General features: G+C 37.5%; 4 protein-coding genes across 7 annotated transcripts in view; 1 reads left to right on the forward strand and 3 right to left on the reverse strand.

Annotated features, from left to right (window-relative positions):
- Positions 1 to 1498, forward strand: part of c5h1orf74 (chromosome 5 C1orf74 homolog) — a 2306-nt gene extending 808 nt beyond the window's left edge. Inside the window, exon 2 of the mRNA XM_027146502.2 lies at positions 236 to 1498. Coding sequence (XP_027002303.1) covers positions 279 to 1076 — 798 coding nt within the window. The 5' untranslated portion in view covers positions 236 to 278 and the 3' untranslated portion in view covers positions 1077 to 1498. The remainder of the gene's footprint in view (positions 1 to 235) is intronic.
- A 2625-nt stretch (positions 1499 to 4123) lies between these two features.
- On the reverse strand, positions 4124 to 7533 carry LOC113642815 (serine/threonine-protein kinase pim-2-like). The gene is made up of 7 exons (XM_047813463.1): positions 6963 to 7533; positions 5856 to 6155; positions 5617 to 5711; positions 5480 to 5530; positions 4927 to 5299; positions 4660 to 4836; positions 4124 to 4512 (listed from the first exon to the last, which is right to left on the reverse strand). Exons 1-7 carry the CDS (start codon positions 6988 to 6990, stop codon positions 4316 to 4318), a joined length of 1221 nt encoding a protein of 406 aa, XP_047669419.1. The 5' UTR covers positions 6991 to 7533; the 3' UTR covers positions 4124 to 4315.
- Positions 7534 to 10336: 2803 nt separating this feature from the next.
- On the reverse strand, positions 10337 to 14223 carry sirt4 (sirtuin 4). Of its 2 annotated transcripts, XM_047813470.1 has the most exons (5): positions 14095 to 14205; positions 13309 to 13480; positions 12335 to 12822; positions 11834 to 12128; positions 10337 to 11384 (listed from the first exon to the last, which is right to left on the reverse strand). In XM_047813470.1, exons 3-5 carry the CDS (start codon positions 12820 to 12822, stop codon positions 11232 to 11234), a joined length of 936 nt encoding a protein of 311 aa, XP_047669426.1. In that variant the 5' UTR covers positions 13309 to 13480; positions 14095 to 14205; the 3' UTR covers positions 10337 to 11231. The 2 variants fall into 2 exon arrangements, with proteins under 2 accessions (XP_047669426.1, XP_047669425.1); XM_047813469.1 differs by lacking the exon at positions 13309 to 13480 and having other exon boundaries at positions 14095 to 14223.
- Positions 14224 to 14531: 308 nt separating this feature from the next.
- sxph (saxiphilin) lies at positions 14532 to 22285 on the reverse strand. Of its 3 annotated transcripts, none has more exons than XM_047813446.1 (17): positions 22168 to 22284; positions 21582 to 21742; positions 21230 to 21329; positions 20950 to 21129; positions 20448 to 20613; positions 20269 to 20333; positions 19955 to 20112; positions 19690 to 19876; positions 18522 to 18670; positions 18206 to 18296; positions 18073 to 18117; positions 17785 to 17970; positions 16936 to 17083; positions 16666 to 16748; positions 16201 to 16385; positions 15392 to 15566; positions 14532 to 15196 (listed from the first exon to the last, which is right to left on the reverse strand). In XM_047813446.1, exons 1-17 carry the CDS (start codon positions 22223 to 22225, stop codon positions 15153 to 15155), a joined length of 2181 nt encoding a protein of 726 aa, XP_047669402.1. In that variant the 5' UTR covers positions 22226 to 22284; the 3' UTR covers positions 14532 to 15152. The 3 variants fall into 3 exon arrangements, with proteins under 3 accessions (XP_047669402.1, XP_027002253.1, XP_047669404.1); XM_027146452.2 differs by having other exon boundaries at positions 15392 to 15569; positions 22168 to 22283; XM_047813448.1 differs by lacking the exons at positions 14532 to 15196; positions 15392 to 15566 and having other exon boundaries at positions 16365 to 16385; positions 16640 to 16748; positions 22168 to 22285.
- Positions 22286 to 23106: the final 821 nt, after the last annotated feature.

Below are 23106 nucleotides of genomic sequence, written 5' to 3' on the forward strand. Positions count from 1 at the left end.
ACATAATAACGTATAAAAATAGAAAAATATATTGCAGCAGATTAATTAGTAAACACCCACTGATTCATCAGACTTGAGTATTCGACACGGCTGTTGTATAAACTCCGTTTAACACTGTATTAGAAAGAAAACTAATAGTTATGTTAACCACATGAATGATATCACTACATGTTTGTTTATACCATACAATATGTCTTTGCTTCAAATCTAACTTAGATGCTGTCTTGTCTTTCAGCTTATTTGTGTCTATAGCCTTGTTATAAGGAGACGGGGGGGAAATGGTGGTCTCCGCAGATATTTTCATCTCAAAAGCCCAGATGTTTCTCTGTTGTGGGAAGAAGAAAAAAAGACAAATTCCCCATTCATCATGTCTTGATATGGCTGTACAAATCATTGCTGTTGATCTGGGCCTTAAACCAGCTGTTCTGTATGACCTTAACAGCGCATGTGCAGAACAGATCCAGCAATATGTCAGCTCACTGCACGAGGCTGGAGTACTGAACACAACACTTAGGATATTTTCCATCAGTGGAAGTTGTCTTGTTGTGAACTCTAATCTGATGAAGGAACATTTGAATGAAGTGCTGGAGAAAAAGAGCCTTCTTATTGTTGATGTGTGCGCATGGAAGGAGCAGCCATCTCTGATTTTCATGGATAGCAGCACCAAGCATATGGTCAAAGAAATGCTGGACTTTATTATGGATAAAGAGGACCAGCATACATCAATCATTGTGGTGGGAGAGGAGCTGCATGAACGGTGGAACTTGTGCACACTTTTTGGGATCCTCTTAGGCTTTCCTGCTTCATACTGGTTTAATCAAACACAGAGCTTTGAGAACTGTCTGAGTATGACCCCACTGGTGGTAAATAAGGTTTGGGTTTGCTGGCCAATATGTGATATAAAGCACAGCAGTTGTCTTTACTCATTCAGTGTACCTGAAGTGTTGTGGGCAGAAGTTGATACCATTATACAAAACTGGGTGGAGCGTCTGAGAGGTCGATTTTTCAAACAGACAGTTTTTATCAAACTCAGTATTTCAAAGGAAACTGTAATTTTGCCCAGTGTAGCTTTGTGAGTGCTTGCGCTTTTATACAGTTTTAGTGCTCGAGAGGCTTGATTGTGGTCAGCAAAGAAAAAACTATTAAATAAACTTTAAGACAGAATGACAGCTACATTCATCATTTAGTTGTGCTTATCCTCAAAAGTTATTTTAGGGAAAAAGCTTTATAGTGTAAACAATCCAGCTTGTTTATCTTCATTACACTTGCCGCTATGTTCCACCTCTCAGTCAGTGCTGATCATTTTATGTGCCAGAAACATGGGCTGGAAAACATCTGCAAATAACAGGGCATCTCACTCTGCATAACCACACGATGTGACTGCCAGTAATACTTTATTATCATCTTCTGTACATTTCTTATGATCCTTAGAGGTGCTGTTGTGTTCGGTTTTCCAGAAGTCCGAAATAATCCATTTGCCAATAAAAAGAAACTTTTATATTGTTGTCTTTTTTTTTAATTTTGAAAGATTGGGCTTAGCCTGCTCATTAAAACCTGCCACTATTGGCTCTTAAATCTTAAAAGAAATAAAATATTAAATATCAAGATTAATACCTATATTTTTAATGCCTAAGATACTGCCGCACGCAAATACCATGAACTAATGGCTTTCAAAAACTTGCCGTCTAATTTAAAAAAGCATATTGAGGTAAGCTGAAATTTTGTTATCAGTCAATTCTTAACAAATTTGAAATGCGACTTTAGCCAAATGTTATCTGAGTTTAAATTATTGCTATATTTGTAAGTTAATTGTGCAAAGCTTTCATTTTTGTTATTATTAGATTATTGACAATATTGTAGTGACCTAGTAACGTACTAATAATGATAAATTTGCAATGTTTGCTGTGGCATACTTGGGTACATGCCAATGGTTTGCTTTCTACCAGTAGGCTATGATTCAACATTGCAAACCACTTTGGAGGCTCTGTGAGATTTGAAATTCAACTTTAACCAAATGTTATCTGAGCTTATATTGTTACTATATGCAATATTTGCAAGTTAATTGTTCAAAGCTATAATCCACAGCTGGTTGATAAGTTATGTACTAAGGATAGTCATGATCCTGTCTGTGTATGAGAGTACATGTGCCTAATAGGCCCAACTATTAGCTAAATGCTGTTTAAAATGATTTTACTGCTAATTTTCATTCAATGCAGCAGCTGCTTGTGGTCCTAAAACAGCTTTAAAGGGATAGTTCACCCAAAAGTAACAATTCTGTCATAATTTTCTCATACTCATGATGTTTTAAATCTGTATGAATTTCTTTATTCTGATGAACTTCTTTTCCTCCTTGAAGAGAGCCCTCTTGAAATGACCCAGCATTTGTATGCGTACCTGGGGTGCCCAGGAGACACAGTAGAGGTACTGAAGTTTTTCCCAGCTGTGTGCCAGCTATCACTTAAACATAATACAGCACTCCCTGCCTCAGCAGCCTGTGAAAGACTGTTTAGTGTTGCAGGCCTGATCTTCAGGCCAAGAAGAGCATGCATTGGCTCAAAGAACTTTGAGAACCAGCTGCTTTTGTGGATGAACAAAGACTATTGGTAACTCTTTGTTGCATGTTCTGTGCTTAACTGATGTTGATTACCGTTGTTGTTTAAGTCCAATGTGTTTGTTTCAATAAAGGTTATTGATGACACGTCTCTGAAGTTTGACTTTTTTTGCACCATTATAATACTTATAGCACCTAGTCATATCTTCCGCTCCGTAGCACAGTAGTACAATTACTGTATGTGGTTTTTTAATGTATTTGCATTGTACTAAAATGCGTTCTTTTTCAATGGGCATATACAGTATGTGGCTGAAACAGGTAGCCAAGTGCATCCCAAATTTTTCAACATTATCATTTTAATATAACATTATAGTCATTATGACATTTAGAAATGTTTTTTGAGGAGGTGGGGTAGTGCACAATAGGCCCCTGTGGCACAGCCTAAGCTTTTGTCCTTAATGGCATTTTTTCCTTGCATTACATTTATACTTCAAGTAGTTTTGAAACCAGAACTTTTACTATTTTACTTGAGTAAAAAGCTTGAGTTGATACTTCAATTTCTACAGAAGTCTTTTTAAACCTAGTATCTATACTTCTACCTGAGTAATAAATGTGAATACTTTTGACACCACTGTTTGTTCCTACCAAACAAGATCCAAGATTTCGAAGCAATATGCTGACATTTACAAATTTACCCCTCATAACCCTGATAAACTCCTTGTGTGTTATTCATGTGGCAAAGAGAGACATATTTCAAGAGAATGCATGTTGCCTGTTATTTTTCACTAAGCCACTCAAATTTGGCTTCAAAGTCAGAAAAACAAAATGCATTCTGGTCAGAATGTGCACTATCACAAATCTGAAAGTGATGACGTTGTGGTAAAGAATTACCAAAATGAGGGCCCAAGGTCTGCTCACTGGGAGAGACAAGCAGAGATTCACATCACAAGCTCTGCCACAAAACTAAAAACCAACAACCTGGTAAGAGATCATTCCACATAGATCCATTAATATCATAAAAAACTGATGGCAGTCCTAAGGGCCATGTAAAAAGGCAAGTTTATATCGTATGTGTTTGTAATGTTTTATTGTGTGTTGTGTTTATAAAAGGGGGGGTATAAATTAATTGTTCTCAAGTGTTTTTCAGATCAAAAATAAATAAAGATGTGGGGATGGACAAGAAAGGCAGCTCTCGTGACAGCATTAAAGACACAAGAGTGCCCAACGCTGTCCCAAAGTGCTTATCTACAATGGATCCATGTTCTGGGCTTGGTGAACCTTACAGCATGGTCTCCAGACCCAGATGAACAGTGTAACAGAGAGTGTGACAGGAATGTATAAGGTCTTCTTGACAACAGTGTTCCTAAGGTATCACAGTGCTGTTGCAACCAGTTTATCACCTAGTCAGAGAACATCTTCAAGTAAATAATCCCAAGGAACAAGTGTTGAAAGGATTCTAAGGACACTTTGGGAATATTAAAGAAGAATGTATTAAAGTAATAAATAAAAGAAATAAAGGTTTATCACACAGTTACCATCGGGAGAATGCCAAGGATTGGACATAGAACGCTGTGACAAAACTACATTGGTTTTATTTGCAAGTGTAATGTAAAGTTATTTGTAAAGTGTCACTTTTTTATTTCTTACCCAATGATCAAAAATCAAGAAAAGAAAATCATCAATAGTAAAAAAAATAATCAAAAGTCAAAGTCACAATGATCAAAAATAAAAACATATTACAAAGACAATTTAATACATGAGTAATTAAATTGTATAAACAATAATTCTTTTGAATTGCTGATGAATTTGAAGTACTGGAGTCATTCCTCCTAGAACCAGGGGGGCTCTGCAGCAGGGGGCAACCGTGTAATCTCGGACCCAGCTGTGTGCAATAACCTGCTCTAGTGTTGGACGTCTTTTTGGGTCTTTTTGTAGACACCAGTTGATCAGACTGCAGGAAGCTGTGTGAAATAATGTAATTGGTTAAAAATGAAATATGGTAACCTTTAGAAATGTATGTTCATTATTTTCTCTCAGTTAGTAACTTAAAAAAACAATTCCAGCTATTTAGTAATGGCAGCTTTGTGTACAAATGTGTATTTTCTAACTTATAGACAGATGATCTGGGAAACATTGGAGGCCATAAACAGTCTGGTGTGGGCTGTTAAACGGCATGTGTCCACACAGCATGCTGTAGAGGAGGACGCCCAGACCCCAGACAGTAGCGGGTTCCGCCTCATACTTTCTTTTGGTTAGCCATTCAGGAGGGAAGTAAGTCGGAGTGCCTGAATGAGAGACAGAGAAAGAGTATCATCAGTAAGATCACAAAATGCTCCACTTCCCTTCGAATCTACTCGTCTCTTAGGTGCAGGTACCTTCATATTCAGTGTAGGGAGTGTCTTTATGTAGATCACCGCAGCCAAAATCAATGAGCTTGACTTCAAGGGTGTGAGGGTTGATAAGAATATTTTCTTCCTTGATGTCACGGTGGAACACACCCCGGGCACGACAGTGACGTGCAGCCTGAATGACTTGCTGCATGATGATTTTAGCCATATTTTCAGTCACGTTCACACGCCTACAGAATTCGAAGAGATCAACACAGTGGTCTGGCCTCTCCAAGACGATGATGATGCCTGTGGGCGTCTCGATCCATTCTAGCAGTTCGATCACGTACGGACAGCGTGGCGGCTTACACACGAGTTCCAAAATCGCTACCTCAGCGGGGAGTCTGCGTGTGTCACCGGGCTAAAAACAGAGTGGGCATGGTTAGTACTGGATTGGACAGAAATCAAAATAATGATTAAAATGCAAGTGTAATTAATTAATAAGTCCTAATGACCATCCAATCACGAGTTGAAAAAAACTGTGATTGACAAGTTTTGTCACTTTCACCTTTCGTATCAGGAAAATCACAAGTTCACTTACAACTGTGATGTACTTATCATTTAGAATCTTGGACATGATCTTCAGCGCCACCTGTAACACAGAAACAGATAAATAACTTTACAATTTTTTCCTTGTGTTTATCAGTGCCAGGTAACTGCATTTGTGCTGAAAATGACCTTTTTCCCATCTGACTTCCGGACCCCTGCGTAGACGGAAGCGCAGCCTCCACGTCCTAGCAGACGTCCCACTGCATAGTGCTTTAAAAACATGTCTGTAGAACAAAAGTAACAAACAAATGATTCCCGATTTAGAGATCCAGCTCAGTGATACTACCACAGACAGCACCTATTACGAGTCCAGAATTATGAAATGTCTGATCTCAAAACAGGTCATGTTCCTGTTTTCTGTCTCTCACCTTTCATCTTCTTATAGTTCTCCTCTGTCTCTGTTCTCCTCCTTTTTGCTGTCCCTTCAGGCCTGGACTCAGGTCCTTGAGAAACATCCATGCACTTTCTCTTCAAAGGATTCTCCTCGCCGACTCTCCTTGTGACAGTGGAGGCTGGCTCTACATTGGTCTCAGGCTTGATGGTCTCCACGTCCTTCTCTCCTAACTCTGATCTCCTCCTTTTAACCAACTGCTCCTCAGTTCTTTCGCAAGGAACATCCATCAGATTTCTCTTCTTGCCAACGTGTTTTTGCACAACAAAGTGTGAGTCTGGTTAAGAAAAAAAAAACAGTTAAAATTACTAGAGATATGACTTTAGATATATATCACATTTATATCATGATCTTATACACTTTGGAAGCCTTACACTTTTGTTGATATGATTAATGACACTTCAGCCAAGGAGACTTAAGGAGAAAATTGCCTTCGTTTCATTCGCATATTTAGACATAAATTCAGGATGTGTATCACAGCTTAAGAGATATTGTTATTGTATAATTCTAATACATTGTCCAGTCTTTATTATTTATTTATTTATTTGTTATTTTAATCAGTAAACAAATGGCTTCCACTAAAGTTATTGACTATAAAGAACATAAACCCACTGGGGGGAAACTTTTCAACTTTGGTGAATGAGTTTTAATACATTTATTAGCATACATAGAATTAATACACACACGCACACACACACACGCACACACACACACACACACACACACACACACACACACACACTACCTGCAAAAATAAAGAGATCCTCACAGCCTCCTCCCAAGTTTCATCAAAAATCATGTCGACATGGTTTCGTTTGTTTCTTTTTATTATTTCATTCGATCCAAAAACCTGCAGCTCTCCGTTTCTCTGTACTATCAGTACAATTTCAGTGCCACCGGGATATGACTATATATATATATATATATCACGATACACACTTTGGATGTCTTACACTCTTGTAATGATTAATAACACTTCAGCCAAGGAGTGAGGACATTTCTCCAGCGTGAATATTTACTGTAGGCTAATATTTACTGTAATAACTATAATTTTTTTTATTAAAAAAAAAGGGAGTTTACTTACCACATTTCAGACAAGCCATCGTTTCCATTTGCGCCTTTTTCTGTCTGCAGCTATGAAAGTTATTTTTTAAGCGCTCGCGCCTGTGACGTCATGTTACTCAAACAAAAACATGCGTTTGTTTATTTCAGTTACCAGCACAACACCAGTGCGTCCAGAGAACATGTAACATGTTCAGTACAATACAACTTTGTGTTTAACATCCACGTTACTACTCTTTCTCACAGGTACAAGGTGATAATGCTAAAGAGAAGCTACTGCTAAAGCGCCGCTAACGATAAAGCACCGCTAATGCTAAAGATGCTCTAACGATAGAGGCTCTAATGCTAAAGGGACGCTAATGCTAAAGAGGCACTAATGCTAAAGAGGCGCTAATAAATACATTTATTAGTATATATAGAATTAACACACACACACTACACACTAAAATAAAGAATTCCTCACAGCCTTCTCCCAAGTTTCATCAAAAATCATCTTAATCGTCTCTTCTGCTGTCGACATGGTTTCGTTTGTTTCTTTTTATTATTTCATTCGATCCAAAAACCTGCAGCTCTCCATTTCTCTGTACTATCAGGGAAAATTTCAATTATTTCAGTGCCACCGGGATATGACTTTATATATATATATATGAAAAGAATATATTCTTATATATAAAAGAAATGAAATTCACAAATAAATAAAATGGGATTTGCAAATAAAAAAAATATTTATAAAATGTATTTATTTGCGAATTGCTTCCTGCTCATTTGTGGATTGCGTTCTGTTCATTTGTGAATCACTGCACGCATTTGTGGATTGCGTTCTGTGCATTTGTGGATTTGAAACATTTCTAACGTCAAGACGTGCACAAGAATCCACAAATAGGTGGACTCCGCCCACCGCCTACTCCAGCCAACGGTCAACGGTCTCGTGGCGCTGACCAATCGTGGCACGGTCTACCTCAAACCAATCACGTTCTGATTTACTCGCACTATCACAGTGTAATATGTACTGCAAAATACGATTAAAAAACAAAACAAAAACATTTGTCGGAGATTCGAGCACAATCTGGTAACCCTGTATGGAATGTAGCCAGCACTAAGGGTTAGTTCAATTCTGCTTTCTTTGGAAACGATTTCAGCATCATCAATGGGTATAGGGGTAGTGTGAAGAGCGAGTAAATCAGAACGTGATTGGCTGGAGTAGACGGTGGGCGGAGTCCACCTATTTGTGGATTCTTGTGCACGTCTTGACGTTAGAAATGTTTCAAATCCACAAATGCACAGAACGCGATTCACAAATGCGTGCAGTATATATAGTATATAAGTATAAGTATATGTTTATTCAGAATAACGAAACAATTCTGACCCCATATAATGTTGCCATAAGGAGGAGGAAGCACAACTGAAACCGCCACAGAAGCACCTACTGGAGGACCTCCCGTTATCGAAGACCGAGGTGGCCAACCAGTCAGAGACCAAGAGCCACATTTTTTTTACTGTGCTACCGCAAAGAGCCATATCATACACATGGGCACACAATCAGGGCTGCCAACTTTTGAGTACAGCTTAGAGTGAGATTTTTTTTTGGGGGGGGGGGGGGGGGGGGCTGTTTATGGGGGAGGGGCGTGAATTGATGTGGGGGAAAAAATACAAACACAAAATCCTTGCATTAGCAGAAGTGTAATAAGTATATATTGATTGTCAAAGTATTAGGTATCTGTACAGAATTTCTTGGGAGATTTGCATTACATTTAATTTAAACATAATGCGTGAGAGTTGGCAGCCTTTGTACAGTTTTTTTTATGATAAAGTTATGTAAAATAACTGCTCAGTGCTGCAAAACAAACAACTCTGCTAATGCTAACTTAATTCTATATAAACTATATAACAACATAGGCCTATTAGTTACTAGCCTAAACTGGATGTAGACACGGAGCGCCCTGTAACTCACTGACCTGCCTGCGTTCACAATTCACACGGTGCAGACGGGAGGGAGAACGGCTGACTACAAAGTTTATGGGAATAAATTGTGTATTTCCCTCACAATTGTCACAAAAAACTCACTACACTGTCTGACTGGTCTCTCTGCGCGTTGCTTTGCGAGATCATGCGGCGAGATCATGCGGCGCGATCCCCCCCCCCCCCCCCCGCTGCACGAGTCTATGGGGGTGTGGCGTGAGAGCGTGAGAAATGGGTCAATTGCGTGAGTCTCAAGCTGAATGCGTGAGAGTTGGCAGCCTTGCTATTAAAATAGGCTTCAGATCTACACTATTACCATAATATAAACTGGGGGAAACATCCGTAATACCTAGCCAGCTAATTAACTGCTTGTTCACTACTCTAGTGAGAATTTAACTCCCATATTTGCATTTCTCACATGTATTTGCTAGTGATCTATGGAACAACAGCTAAACAAAAACATACCATGACAAAATAATCTGTTTATCACAATCATTAGCAGACAGCAGCTGGTTAAGCGCTCATGAATTTGATATCCTTAGACAAGCCGACACGAGTGTATTTTAAGCACTGTGGTATTTTGAGTTATTTATAAAAAATTAAAAAAAAACCTGACCTATCACACCAATAAAGTTTTATTTGAACTATTAATAGTAGCTAAGACAGCTAAGTTAACTCACACATTTGTTAGCTGATTAGTAAACAGAATCATGTGTGACAGGCAGGGGCGGTTCTAGGCCTTTTTTAGGGTGGTTTCAGCCCCCTGTCTGTGATCTCGGCCACCCTAAAACTAAAAGTATAATTTTTACTTTCATAAATAAACAATAAGAATTACGTTAAATGCAGGACATGTCGTCAATGGGACAGAAAATTATTTATTAGTTTGATCCAAGAGCGTTTTTTTTTACTTTGCTTTTACGCACGTGCGTTGTAGTCTTTTAATAGTGCGTCATCAGCTGTCTGCTTTGTTTGAACGGAGAAGCTGGAGGCGTTATAACGTTATAACGTCTATAACGTTAATCGGCGGAAAACCGCAAAGACGGCAACCAAAAGCAGTGAAAATTCACTATTCGTATTACCAGAGTTGATAGCACAAACAAAATATTAATGCAAACAATCCATTCAATACTAAATAAAAATAACATTTATTGATTTGGTCTTTGTCTTGTGAATATATTTTTTTTTATTAATGACTGCATTCATTGGACACACTGTTTGTAGAGAATGCACATGAACTGATTTGATTCAGGACTGGCTTCATTACATCATGCATAAAATTTTGGTGTCCACTTTTGCCATTTAATAAAACCATAACTTTTGGCTTACTATGTAGTCATATAAAACTCTTCTTGTTTTAAATTCTCACTGAGGGCTAAGCCCCCCTAAAGATGAAATCCTAGAACCGCCCCTGGTGACAGGTAAAAATGAATAGGATGATCAAAGTTCTTAGAGATTTATTTAGCCAAGCCACAATCTAGCTACAGTTTGACCTACTTCAGCTAGGCAAGTCAGTTGGAATTAGGTGTAGGTTCTGTGACTAAAATTAGAGATAAGATGTTGCAAGAAGTTTATTCACGTTTATAAATCTAAAACACTGCAATGTTTATCTTTTTCCCCCTTACTGTAGGTTGACAATATGATAAACTACAATTTGACCCAAATCAGCAACAGCCACTAAACAGCAGTTAAACATTTACAAATCACATTATAGGGTTCAGAGGTACAAGTGTAAATGCATACACTTATCTTAAATATTGAGTATTAGTCAACAATGAGATAATGACCTGAATGTCCTATGCAACCACAAACATTTAACTCTTCATATTATCATATGAATCCATTGCAAATGTTATTTTTATATGTACTAACATGAATTAAGGCTAATGCCCAGTGACCCATCAGTTAGTTTAACAGTATTTAGTTTGCAATCAATTAATTAAAATCATTCAATTGCTACAGGTGAAAGCTTACGAACACCACACATTTCTGACTTTGGCTTGAGTTACCCTGAGTTAAACAGTTAAAAAAAAGAAGTGACTGTTGTCAGGTCTTAAAGTGAAGTATCTACATTGTCACTCAAACCCTCTACCCTCTTCATTCTCTGCAATTATATTTACTTATTACATTAATAATAATGGAACTAAATAAAACAAGCTAGCCATCAGTAATGGATAATTAAGTCACATTTGCACTGTCATTTCATTGTTGCACAGTGAGGTAGAGTCCAACGGTTTTATATACGCCATCAAGTAAAACTGAAGGACAAGTTTTGTGAGTTTGAGCATCACTGAAAGTGGGGAAAATGTTCCATATATATTGTCTGTTGTTGGTGTCAACCGGCACTGAGGATTGAGAGCACGTCTCCACATCGAGCACTCAGTTTAAGCTCAGCAAGATGGTCAGCTCTTGTAGGACCAATGTTCACGATGGCCACTGGGAGTCGTCTCTCACTGGCTGCTAACAGGAACCGGTACCCAGAATACACCTGGACACAAAAATAGAGTTTTATTCATTATATATATATATATATATATATATATATATATATATATATATATATATATATATACATATACGTATATATATACGTATATATATACGTATATGTATAGAGAGAGAGAGAGAGAGAGAGAGAGAGAGGCATGTTTTTGAAAAAATGTCTTTGTTCTTAGCGTATTTTTCCCCGTAAATGCCATCTTACTGCTAACTTTATTGCATGTCAAAGTGAAATCTGTCATTTGCAGTGTCACTGAGGGCAAACTGAGGGTCAATGAGTGGAAACAGACTTTTGTGGATATCAACTTCTAAAGTGCAATCAGCAGTTTTTCTGCACCCCTTGCAAAAGAACTTGTGATATGAAATTCAGGCCAATATCGACCCTGATAACAAGAACTACTATTGAATCAATATATCCCTTTCTGTCTCAGTGCTCACCTGCAGTGAAGATCCAGCCACAAGCACAGCATCAGCCTCAGCCAGCCGGTTATGCACAAACTGCACAGTTGCACGGTCTACCACATCACCAAAAAATGTGACAGCAGGCTTAAGGATGCCACCGCAGGACTGGCATGAAGGAACCCTGAATTGTAGCACCTGTTCATCTTCCAGCAACACGTCTCCATCCGGTGCCACCTCGCCTGCGCTTGCTTCCCAGTCGGGGTTCAGTGCAGCAAAACGCTTCTGCAGCTCCATCCGTGCAGTCAGCTGCCCACAGCCCATACACACAACTCTGACACACATACACACCACACAATAATGCCATTTGTTCTGGAAACTGACCAACATTTAAAACTGATAACAGCAAACAATTATGTTTCCAAAATAAAACCTTATGTGCAATTGTGAAAACTGTCTATATTACTAATAAAAAAAAATTGGATTTTGAAAGATTTATACAATTTTCACAAGTGCACTGTGAAAAAATATTTAGACTACCTGTGTGAGCATCCATGAAGTTCAGTCAGTCTCTGGTGTCCTGCCTTTGAATGTAAAGCATCCACATTTTGAGTGACAAGCCAGTGAACTTTGCCTTTCTCCTCCCAGTTCCTCAGGGCATGGTGAGCTGAATTTGGCAGGTGAGAAGAAAACAGCGGCCAGCCTACGTAATTGCGGGCCCAATAGCGCTGACGAGCTTTGGAACTGCGCATGAACTCTGTGTGTTGCATTGGCCGGCGATTTGTGCGTGCATACAGCCCTACACCTTCTGAACGGTAGTCAGGGATTCCTGACTCAGTCGACAGTCCAGCTCCAGTTAACACAAAGAGGTGAGAGGCTTGTGATACAAATGCCTGGAGCTGTTCTAAAGAGCTCCTGTCTACCGAGCTGCTGGATGGAACAAAGTTCAGCACACCGGCAGGAACCGTAGAGGCAGCACGTCTTCCCAGTGCCACACACTGAGGCATGGATCGCCATTGCAGCAGCATCTGGAATAAGGTTAGAAAAGTAAACTGTAGAGCCTGCTGTAAGAACTGCACTGCAGCAAGACCACTTGTAATTAACCTTAATAGGATTAATCAATAAATGCTTATGTTATGATTAAATATGTGTATATGCTTAAATACATATGCTTGCTTTACAGAAATAAATGAGAGTACCATAAAAGTTAGATTTTATCCTATTGACATGAAACCCTGTTTCTGCCCGACTTCTCTTCTTGTTGCAAACTGAACTAACAATATCAGTGAGTCAGCAGATACTCTTCCACTCATAAAGCTCATTCGGGTCTTTCAGTTTGTTCAGACTCAAAGTAAGGGACAAATTCATTCAATATGTCCAACCAACATGCGTCTTCACAACCAGTACTCAGTACAAAGTTCTACATTCTGTTTACAACGTGACTCTGTATTCACGTTCTAATTCTAAGTTAGAACCACAAGCCCCTACGTTACACCCCATACTGCACCACATACCTGATATCGTACCACTGCTCGACTGGGTATGCATCAAGACTCATCTCTGTTCTGGTACCTACTGCAGGTGGTGGAATGTAGTTCCACCAGATATCAGAACAAGTCATTTACTGTCATCAAACAACGTCGAATGTCAAGTCAAGTGTCAAGAAGCCCTATTGTCATTCCAACCCTATATAAATGGCACAGTACACAGAAAAATTGTTGTTAAAGTTCATACAGTACGAGTACCGTTCTCAATCAGACTCAAAGCCCATGCACAGCTCAGAAAGCCACCAAAGCAGTCACCTTTAACACAGGCGAGAAAAAATGAACCAAAAATATGTCTGAACATGTAAGTAATGTACACAAGTAACGATTCAGTTCCTTTAAAAACAAGATTCATTCAAAAACAACAATTTGTTCACAAACAATTCACCACTATTATGTGATGTGCATGAGAGAACTGCATGAAAATGATCGATATGTAAATGACTGCTGATCACAAGTCATACATCATGAAGTGCTTTTATTAGTGCTGTAGTTCAGTTCTTATCCCAGCTGGCAGTTATATAAACAACTAGGCTGAATTATTACCGCCTTATGATAGTGAATCCATACAAAAGGAAGATTTTCACAGCATGATCAAAATCTTTTTGTTTATCGTTCATTTTGGCGAAAAGCTATTAAAGAGATGTCATATATCCAGACTGACAAACACAACAACAATGTACAGTCAGAATGCTTATTATTACTCCTAACAGAGATTTCAGAATTATAAAAGTGTTCAAAACAGTACAAACTTACCGATACTGTGTAGTTTTTCCACCAACTCATGAAGCTACATGAGAACTTGAGTTGCTTATATCATCGTGTACAGTACTTATGTACTATTTGTGTGGGTCGGGTCACTATAACCACTTCCGTATTAGAAATTACTGGTGCATCATGGGAAATGAAGTGTTTTAAAGACATTGTGTTAAACCCATGTTCTAATTGAGAAAGAAAATCTTTCTCTCTCTCAATATCAATTTCATTCTGATTCATTTTCTCTCACGTTAATTGCCAGCTGTAATATAAATGGCAAGTTTGTATTAATGAACTAATTCGCATGTATTATTGTTTCATTTCGTCTCATTCACAAGGACATTAATGGTTAATGCTTTACATCTAATAATAACTTCATAAAAATGTGCTATTTGTCATTCATCAAAGAAAAAAAACATATCATTCTTAAAACGGTGTAAAAGTTTTATTTATTTTTATTAGTATTTATCGGAAGAGTCACAAGTGTCAGCACTTGAGTAGCGATCAATAAGATTTCCAGAATTGAGAAAGTCTTGAAGACAGAGAGCTTTACATTTTCTAGTTTCTCAGTAACATGCTGTGTATGTTGTCCCAAGTTCAAGAGAGAATAAAGCGAGGCTAGCGATGGAATTGTTGTTTATAGCTGCTACAGCATTAGTAAAAACAGGAACTAACTTCTTGTCTTGTTTCACATAAAAATGTTTAAAAAGTTTATAATGTTAATTAATAACTTAATTATTGTCATAGTTGGCAATTTGCTGCAGTTAAGAGCAGAAAAACAGTGTAATGATTACAATTATGTGAACAATGTAACACTTCAGGTTGCTGTTACTGGAAAATAGCCCAATTTGAGGTGGTAACAGTCCACTGCTTTATATCTACATGCATCACAACACCCCAACATTAGTCCGCTTCAAGAAACAACATGACCTTACAACAACATTACATAATACATAATATATACCAGTGGTAATGAGAAGATTTAATTGAGTCATTTATTGAGTAGTAGAGATTATAAAATGAAACATTCCTGATGCTGTATGATTATGTCAGCTTGTTCAGAACATACTGCACACATCTTGGTTGCAAAACTGCAGAATGTCTGTCATACACACACAGACACACAAAGACACACAAACAAAATAAATGAATTATGACAAAGTTCCAAAAAGTGACTTTTTGGCAGTATGATGTAACATTTTAATTTAATATTTATGTATAATCTCTTTTAAGTACTTTCCAGCTGTATGATAATATGAAAGAGATTTACATTTTTCAAGAAATAGTGTGCATTCACCTGAATATGTGCAGTTAAAAATGCTTTCTACTTGTGAAAAGAAATCCTCTCCTAGTATGGTGCGATAGTCCATGTGATTAGTGTGAACCAGACAACGTGTGGCATCTTTAAAGAGCAAATCACTTTCACCATACTGCTGAGACTCAAACAGACGGAACTCAGAATCTGGACGTGTCTTCTGAGGAAAGATAACAATTCAGAAATAAATAACTACTGAACATTCTTTTATAACTCTCTGAGAACTGTATCAGGGGCATTTGTAAACCTATTTATTCATACAATTATCAGCCATGTAGATCCTGATCTGCAGCTTTGGGTAATGTTCACATCAACCATTAGAATGGAGAGTGATTTGGACTGTGGCATGGCTGTTGGTGTGAGATGGGCAGGTCTATTTCCTAGGATTTTCAGATACAACCATCTCTAGAGTTTACCCAGAATAGCACCAACAGCATGAGTTCATGGAACCAACCAGCCTTGTGTCAACAGTCCTGGCAGGTGATGGTGTGTGAATGGTGTGTGAAATATTTTTTGAAACACTGTTGGCCTTTTAATATCAGTCATTTATTGAATTTCACACACTATTTGAGTATTGTTGCAGATCATCTGCATCCTTTTATGGCCACAATTTGCCATTCTTTTAATGGCCGCTTCCATCATGATAATGCACCATGTAATAAAGCAAATGTTATTTGATATTATAAATGTTCATGTTAAAAATACATTATCAAAACTACCATAATGGTTAATGAGAATGGCAAACCCAAAGAATTATATGAATTCTAATGAAATAAATTATTTATTGAGACCTGTGACTTCATGAGGAAGTCGTAGATACGAGCAGCCAGTACAGGCCTTGTCATAACAATGTTGGGTGGAATGGCTCCCAGGTTACAGTTCTTCCACTCTGTCAGTGAGGCCCGCTGTCCATCTGCACACAACAACTCAAAATCCCTGACATCCCAATCCTTGGCCCAGCCACTGCTGTTCAGATCTGCCCATCAGAAGAACATAAGGTAATTAAATAGGTGATAATAGTCACAGGATCTTCAACATCTAATACAAAGTTGAAAGAGAAAAAAAAATCTTACTTTTACCACAACTAGGAACTATGTATGTTGTAAAGCCATTGTAAAGCTATTTCTTACAGTATACAGGTAAATTTGTAATGGGGTAGTTTAACCTCACCAATGAGAAATTAATGAGAATGCAAAAGCTTTAATTTTTATATATATATTTTTCATGTACGTGGATGTGTGTAGTAGCCAAGTCACATTTGATGTTGCTGTCTAGGTTGTGATGCTCCATAAATGCCACATCTCCATAGCTTTTCCCAGTTTGGTCTCCAACCAGACACCTAAATATGCATAAGTGTTAATAGCTTCACTCAAGGAGCCAACGGTGGCTCTTCTTCAGATTATAAGGAATCTTAATGACAGCAGCCACTATTCAGAACTTAGGTATTTCAGACTTCAGTAAGCACAGTAAGCTTTCCAATGGTGTAGTCCAATAAACAGTGCAGATATGCAGTGATACTCTCTCACCTCAGAGCTCCCATATTTCCATAGTAGCGCTCATTGTGGTTGTTGGAGCAACGTTTGGTGGCAGCTTCCTCTGTCCCACCTACACACACCTTACACAGACTTCCTTCTGCACCTGGCATACAGCCCTTCCAAAACACTTTAGAGTACACTGCCATCACAGGTCCATCAGATGATCAGAGCAGTACAGTAAAACATTTAGTATTAGTTTCTCTAAAGTACATCAGTAAATAAATTTACACCAGTATATAAACTATGTACATCGTGAGGTGCAAATTTGATCAGATAATCGCAGTCTTTATTATGTAATATGCACACTGGCTGTTATTTTCACTTCTTTGGTTTATCATAATGCTTAGCATAAACCAATTGTTTTATTTATACAGTAGGATTAGCATTCATTCGACTAGCTAGTTACCCAAACATACTATATCATACTCATCTCTCATCTCATCTCTTCACATTAGGGAGCTAAGTAAGAAGTAACTCACTCACTGACTCACTGTCAATAACAACTTATCCTGGTCAGTATCATGGTTTATCCCGGGAATTACTAGTTTAAGTTTGGCAAGGTTAGATTTTTGACTGCATTTATGAATAAATTTAAGTTTCAGTACTTAGTTACAAAATCTGGTAGAATATGTTTACCATGATCTACCATGACAGCAATAAATTATCTTGAAGTATAGCTTGAAATTGATCCTATTTTGTGACATGGAACATTAGATTAACTATTATATTGTGTAATTAATACAAAAGTTATGTTGGTAAGGATTTCATTGGTTACAAGTAGTTTTTCTGTTCGGTGCAAACAGCATATAAAAATTATAGAAATAAGAGAACTTGCAGTACCTTTGTTTGGCTCACAGGGGGCATTACTATCGTTGTGCTCTGAACTAAGTGAGTGCTGGACAGGCAGAACCCAACCAGCCGGACTGTACACGGGCCCGTGGCAAGAGCGTCGGCCAGCGAGATTCCCAACATACAAACTTCTACTGGAACGCCGTGCCACTGCCACACCATACACTGGTAACAAGTCTAGTGGATTTAAGCAGCTCACACACATTATAATCATGTTTGGAAATAATATAGCTGGGCATATATTGCTTTACTATAAATACATAAGATCCCACAGCTTACCTTTAGCCTCAAAAGGTCCTCCTCCATTGAAGTCACACTTCATCCCTTAAGTACAAAGACATCAGGAATATATACACATCAAGAGATGCATAATCAACAAAACAATCCATCCTGTGTATAGGATATTATTTACCATAATACTCAGTCACTACTGGTACAAAACCACATTTCCCTGCAATAAAAGCATGTGTAGCATCCAGGGACACAGCATCCACTTTATCCCTCTGTAGGAAGACAGAAAAAACATTGACTGCGTGATCTTGTTCATACAGTACAGAATGTTGTCTCAACACATCTAGACATCACTGAGTAAAACAGAATACAATGACGGGCAGTTTGTTAGTGTTATTTTTAAACATGAATTGTTGCATCTACTTAAGTGTCCAATGAGATTAATCCCTTAATCACATATATTTAGTTATTCAACAGTAATGTTCATCTTACTGGACCTTGATCTTTTCAATGCAGTCACTCATAGATGAAGCGCTCACACATACAAGAGGATCAGACTTTATGCTCAGAGCCCACTGCTCACATTTCTCCTGTTCAGCATGACTTATACAACACCACCTCACCACGCTGTCCTCAAGAGAGCTACCTAAAAACACACACAAACACATGCGCACACACACATGCCTTTACTGTTGTGTGCAGAGGAGATGCAAGAGGGTGATGGATGGTTTTCAAATTACCAGCAGAGTAATTTGAAAACCGTAATCAGCAAAGACAAAAACCAGAAAGAAATTGTATGTCATTAATGTATTAGAAAATGTATGATATATTCAAAGAATGTTTATATCTGTTTTATCTGTTTTTTCTTTAAGATATAAAAAGAGATATAAGAGTTATATACTTTATATTAGCTGCCTGACAACAGCATGAACATGTCACTGGCTGGATAGAAGACATGTCCACTTTTAGCCAAGCTAAAGATCAGTCAGAAATGGAAATATCTACTGCAGCTGAATGAACTTAATATACAGATGTTTTCTTTAATTTTGTTGCTGTTTTTCATCAATAAATTTGTGTCATAACCTAAACACCTTAACTGAACAGGCCTGTAAATACAGGAGCAGCAATATTTTACTAGGAATCCGCAAAGTTTGTGCAGCCACAGAAGCCATTCTCTGTATAATAAATTCCAAAGAACGCCTCAGTTATCTATTTATTTATTTGTTTCTTTGTTTATTTTACAATTTTAGCCTTAAAATTGATGATATATTATAAAATATTTTGCCTGTATATTGGCTTCAAATGCCTTGTTCCTGAGCACATTAGGCCCAAGCTAACATAACATTTATAAGGTTACTGAGGTTTGGATTAAACCCATTTAAATACATTATAAAATAAATATAATAGTTTTGAAATGATGGACTATGATTTCCACAACTGTACCCTGATTATCCTTTACAGACTTAATAATTAATTAATTTTGAGCTCCCACTGTTAGAAAAAAATAATTAGCATGTAATGGAAATGAGGACAGTCTCCAAACGTGATTATTAGCCTAAAGTCAATAGTGTGTAGGGCTGTACTTCCTGGCCTATTAATCTGAATGGATGTTTGGTATATTAAAATGAATTCATGCCATTCACATACGTTTAGGATAAGATATACCTTCATGTCTTAACCCTTTGAGCAAAGCAACATAGTCCAGTCCCAGAACCTGACTGATGTCTATGCCTTGTTGCAGTATGAACAGTTTATCAGTGACGTCTCTGAACAGCAAATCACCCACTCTGTAAACTGATGAATCAAATAGCTGGAAACGATGATTCTCTTTTCCCTTCCGGCCAAATGCTGTCTAATAAATAAAATGGTAAATTATCACCAAAGAAAATGTTAGCAGAACTGACATTAACACATATGGTACAGACATTACCTGAATTGCTGAAAGGAACTTGCGAGCAAGGTTTTGATTGTTTATACGTGTAACCACAGCTCCACCAGGGCCACGGCCGAAATTACACTTTCTGAAACTGCTCAATGGAGCTTGAGTGCCATCTGTGCATAATAACCTGTATTCATCCTTTACGCTGTCTGTATCGAGTTGGGTTTGAGATCGAGAGTGACAAAGAGTGTGACAGCGAGGTAGAAAAAATAAGTAGTGTGAAAAACACTATCAATTTATAGAATAATGTGTCAGAAGCCTAAGCTGAATGTGAAGTAATAGAAATAAAACATCTACACATTAACCATCTATGCTTTCCAGGGCTGTATGATCCACAAAGGCCACATCTCCTGCTCCATACTTCAGGCATCTGAAAGAGAGCAAATGGTACACAATGTGTGTGTGTGTGTGTGTGTGTGTTTGTGCTAAGTAAACTATTTTTAAGGAATGTAGCATGTGTGCATGTGCAGGTATATTTTTAAACCTGAGTGCCCCTTGGTTATGGTAGAATGGTTCACTATGAGATGTCTCACAGTAAAAGTTCTTCTGTGGGACATATGACTTCTGACCCTGGCATCTGGAACACAGGTTGCTAAATGGCATTGTTCCAGCTCCAGGCACACAGCTGGTATTAAAGAATGCACTGACAGCTGAAAACAACAGAAATAGAGATTTTATATATATATATATATATATATATATATATATATATATATATATATATATATATATATATATATATATATATATATATATTCTTTTTTATAATGAAAAGAAGAAAACAGCATTAAAGCACTTATTTTGAACTGGAGTACAATAACTGATTCTGTTCTTTTCTCAGTACAGTTCTCAACATCTCAAACTCTTGTCCATGGTTATCGCACATTCACTGGATGTAGTGAGATGTATGAAATAGAAAAATGCATAAAAGTATATATCGTTTCCTTGAAATTGCCTAATGCCCTTATTACATAATAAAAAAATACCCTGACTGAGGGGCTGTCCTTCAGCCCAGGGCAGGAGATTGTGGGAAAGCAATTGCCCTAAAGGCAAATTCCAGCCTGAGGTCCAGCGAGCTCCACTGTGACAGCTCTTAGCTCCCTTAAGAGAATGGATGTCTATTGAGCTTGTGTTTCTCACTACTGCCACTGCCAAGAGACAGGTGCCTGCAGAATGACACACACATTATTACAGTATTGAAGCAGTGCTTAAGTGCTAAAACAAATACATTGTTTAAGCCCAGTTTTTCGTATAATACATTTCTACCATCACTGTAGATCTCTTTTGCAACTGCTGCAAGACCAAACTGCTTTACTGCAGAGTAAACCTCTCCAGCATCCAGAGTCACAAGGTCAGCTTTATTGTCCTGAAAGAACAGCAACAAATGAGATAAAAATAATAGCTTAGCATTTTTTTCAACCTAATCTCTATCCAACGCATCTCTAGCATATGTGCGATGATGAAATTTTATCCAACACCTTATATCATACTGAGAAAAGGATCAGAAAATCTGTTGACTGGAAACTTTGGAGACTTATAATGGATTTTTAAGAGCAGTTATTGGGTCCAACAACCATTATTATTACATTAAAATCTTATGTAAGTAGCAGTCACCCACCCGTATCTTACTGAGGCAGTCAGCAGTGCTGAAGGCTCTCACACAAGACAGCTGGCTGTACAATGTGGCTGCAGGAGAAAAAGCAGCTCCAAGTGCTTTGGCCAGGTCTGCACATTTCCTTTGCTCTGGCTCTGACACTACACACCAACGCATCTTTTTTGCTGTATAACACAGCCATTAAAGGGTCCATTTAACATTAAGGAGTTAAGGAGCATACACCCACAACTCTGAACAAATTCAACCATTCTGAGAACTAAACTCCAGAAATTGATCCCAATGATACAATGATTACAATAACTTACTTTGTAATTCTCACAATGGCAGAACAACATCTTTGCCTGTGCTTTGCAACATGCATCATGCTCTGGACTACATTTAATTTGGCCTGATGATGTTTGTTATGGGTTTGCTATTTTATTATTTGACTGTAATGATGTCCCATATTACTGATGCCCTGTATTTGAATCTGTATGCGGGTCCTGTGTTCATTCCATGCTGTTTTTTAAATACTGACATGAAACAATTAAAAGAAAAATGTGATTGAATGTCAAGCAGGATTCATTATTAGTTAGCAGTATACACTTACCCCGCACAGCAGCAGAGAAAAGGAGGATGACGATTATTCCACACGCACCCTTCATCATGCTGCCTAATTCACTGCTATGAGACTCACATGCAGAAGTACAGAAACCTCAGTGAATAGCAGGTCACTGTTGCCAGATTGGGCACTTTACCTCCTAAGCCTTGTTTTTAGTTATGTATTGATTCTTTGATTAAAAGTAGTAGCAGCTTTTATTATTGGTTCAAGGTAAAACTGAATGAACAAGCTATTTTACATGAAAACATACAGATGTACAAACTTCAAAATATGTCAAAAGTTAAAAAGTTTACAATCAACAGGGGTTAATAAAAGATTTCACACCATAATAGCCTTGTTAAATCTTTTTTTCTTCAAGGCAAATCTTTTGTTTATATTAACGTGCTTAATCAAATATTTTAGAGTTTCTATACTAACACTTTAGACAGGGATTTGTATGGTGGAGGCTCCACATAATCTAAACCTAACTGTTAAAATATGAACTGGTAATGTTTAATTAACATTTATGGAAATAGTTGCAGATATCAGTGCTTTATAGCCATCAGTGGACAGAGGACTTTGGGCTTTCAGGTTTTTGAGTAAAATTACAAGAAATAACTTAGTGGAATTTCTTCATTAATTAAAAACAACAACAACAACAACAAAAAAACGGTTAAAACATGAAGTGTAACAACTGGTAAATTGATATATTATTTAAAAAAAAATACCAAGAATTGTGTGCTTTTACTGAAAAATAACCCACAACTCACTATAATTATTGTCATATAACAGTATTCCCAATTGGGTTTTCTTCCTTGTTTATATAACTCTTTCATGACAGAATATAAATCTTATTTTAGACTTCTTTGCTAAAACTTTTTTTTTTATTATATATACATACATACATACATACAAAAACTGGAAACTAAAAATGATTGTTGCACAATA

Source organism: Tachysurus fulvidraco, chromosome 5, assembly GCF_022655615.1.
Source record: "Tachysurus fulvidraco isolate hzauxx_2018 chromosome 5, HZAU_PFXX_2.0, whole genome shotgun sequence".
NCBI lineage: Eukaryota > Metazoa > Chordata > Actinopteri > Siluriformes > Bagridae > Tachysurus > Tachysurus fulvidraco.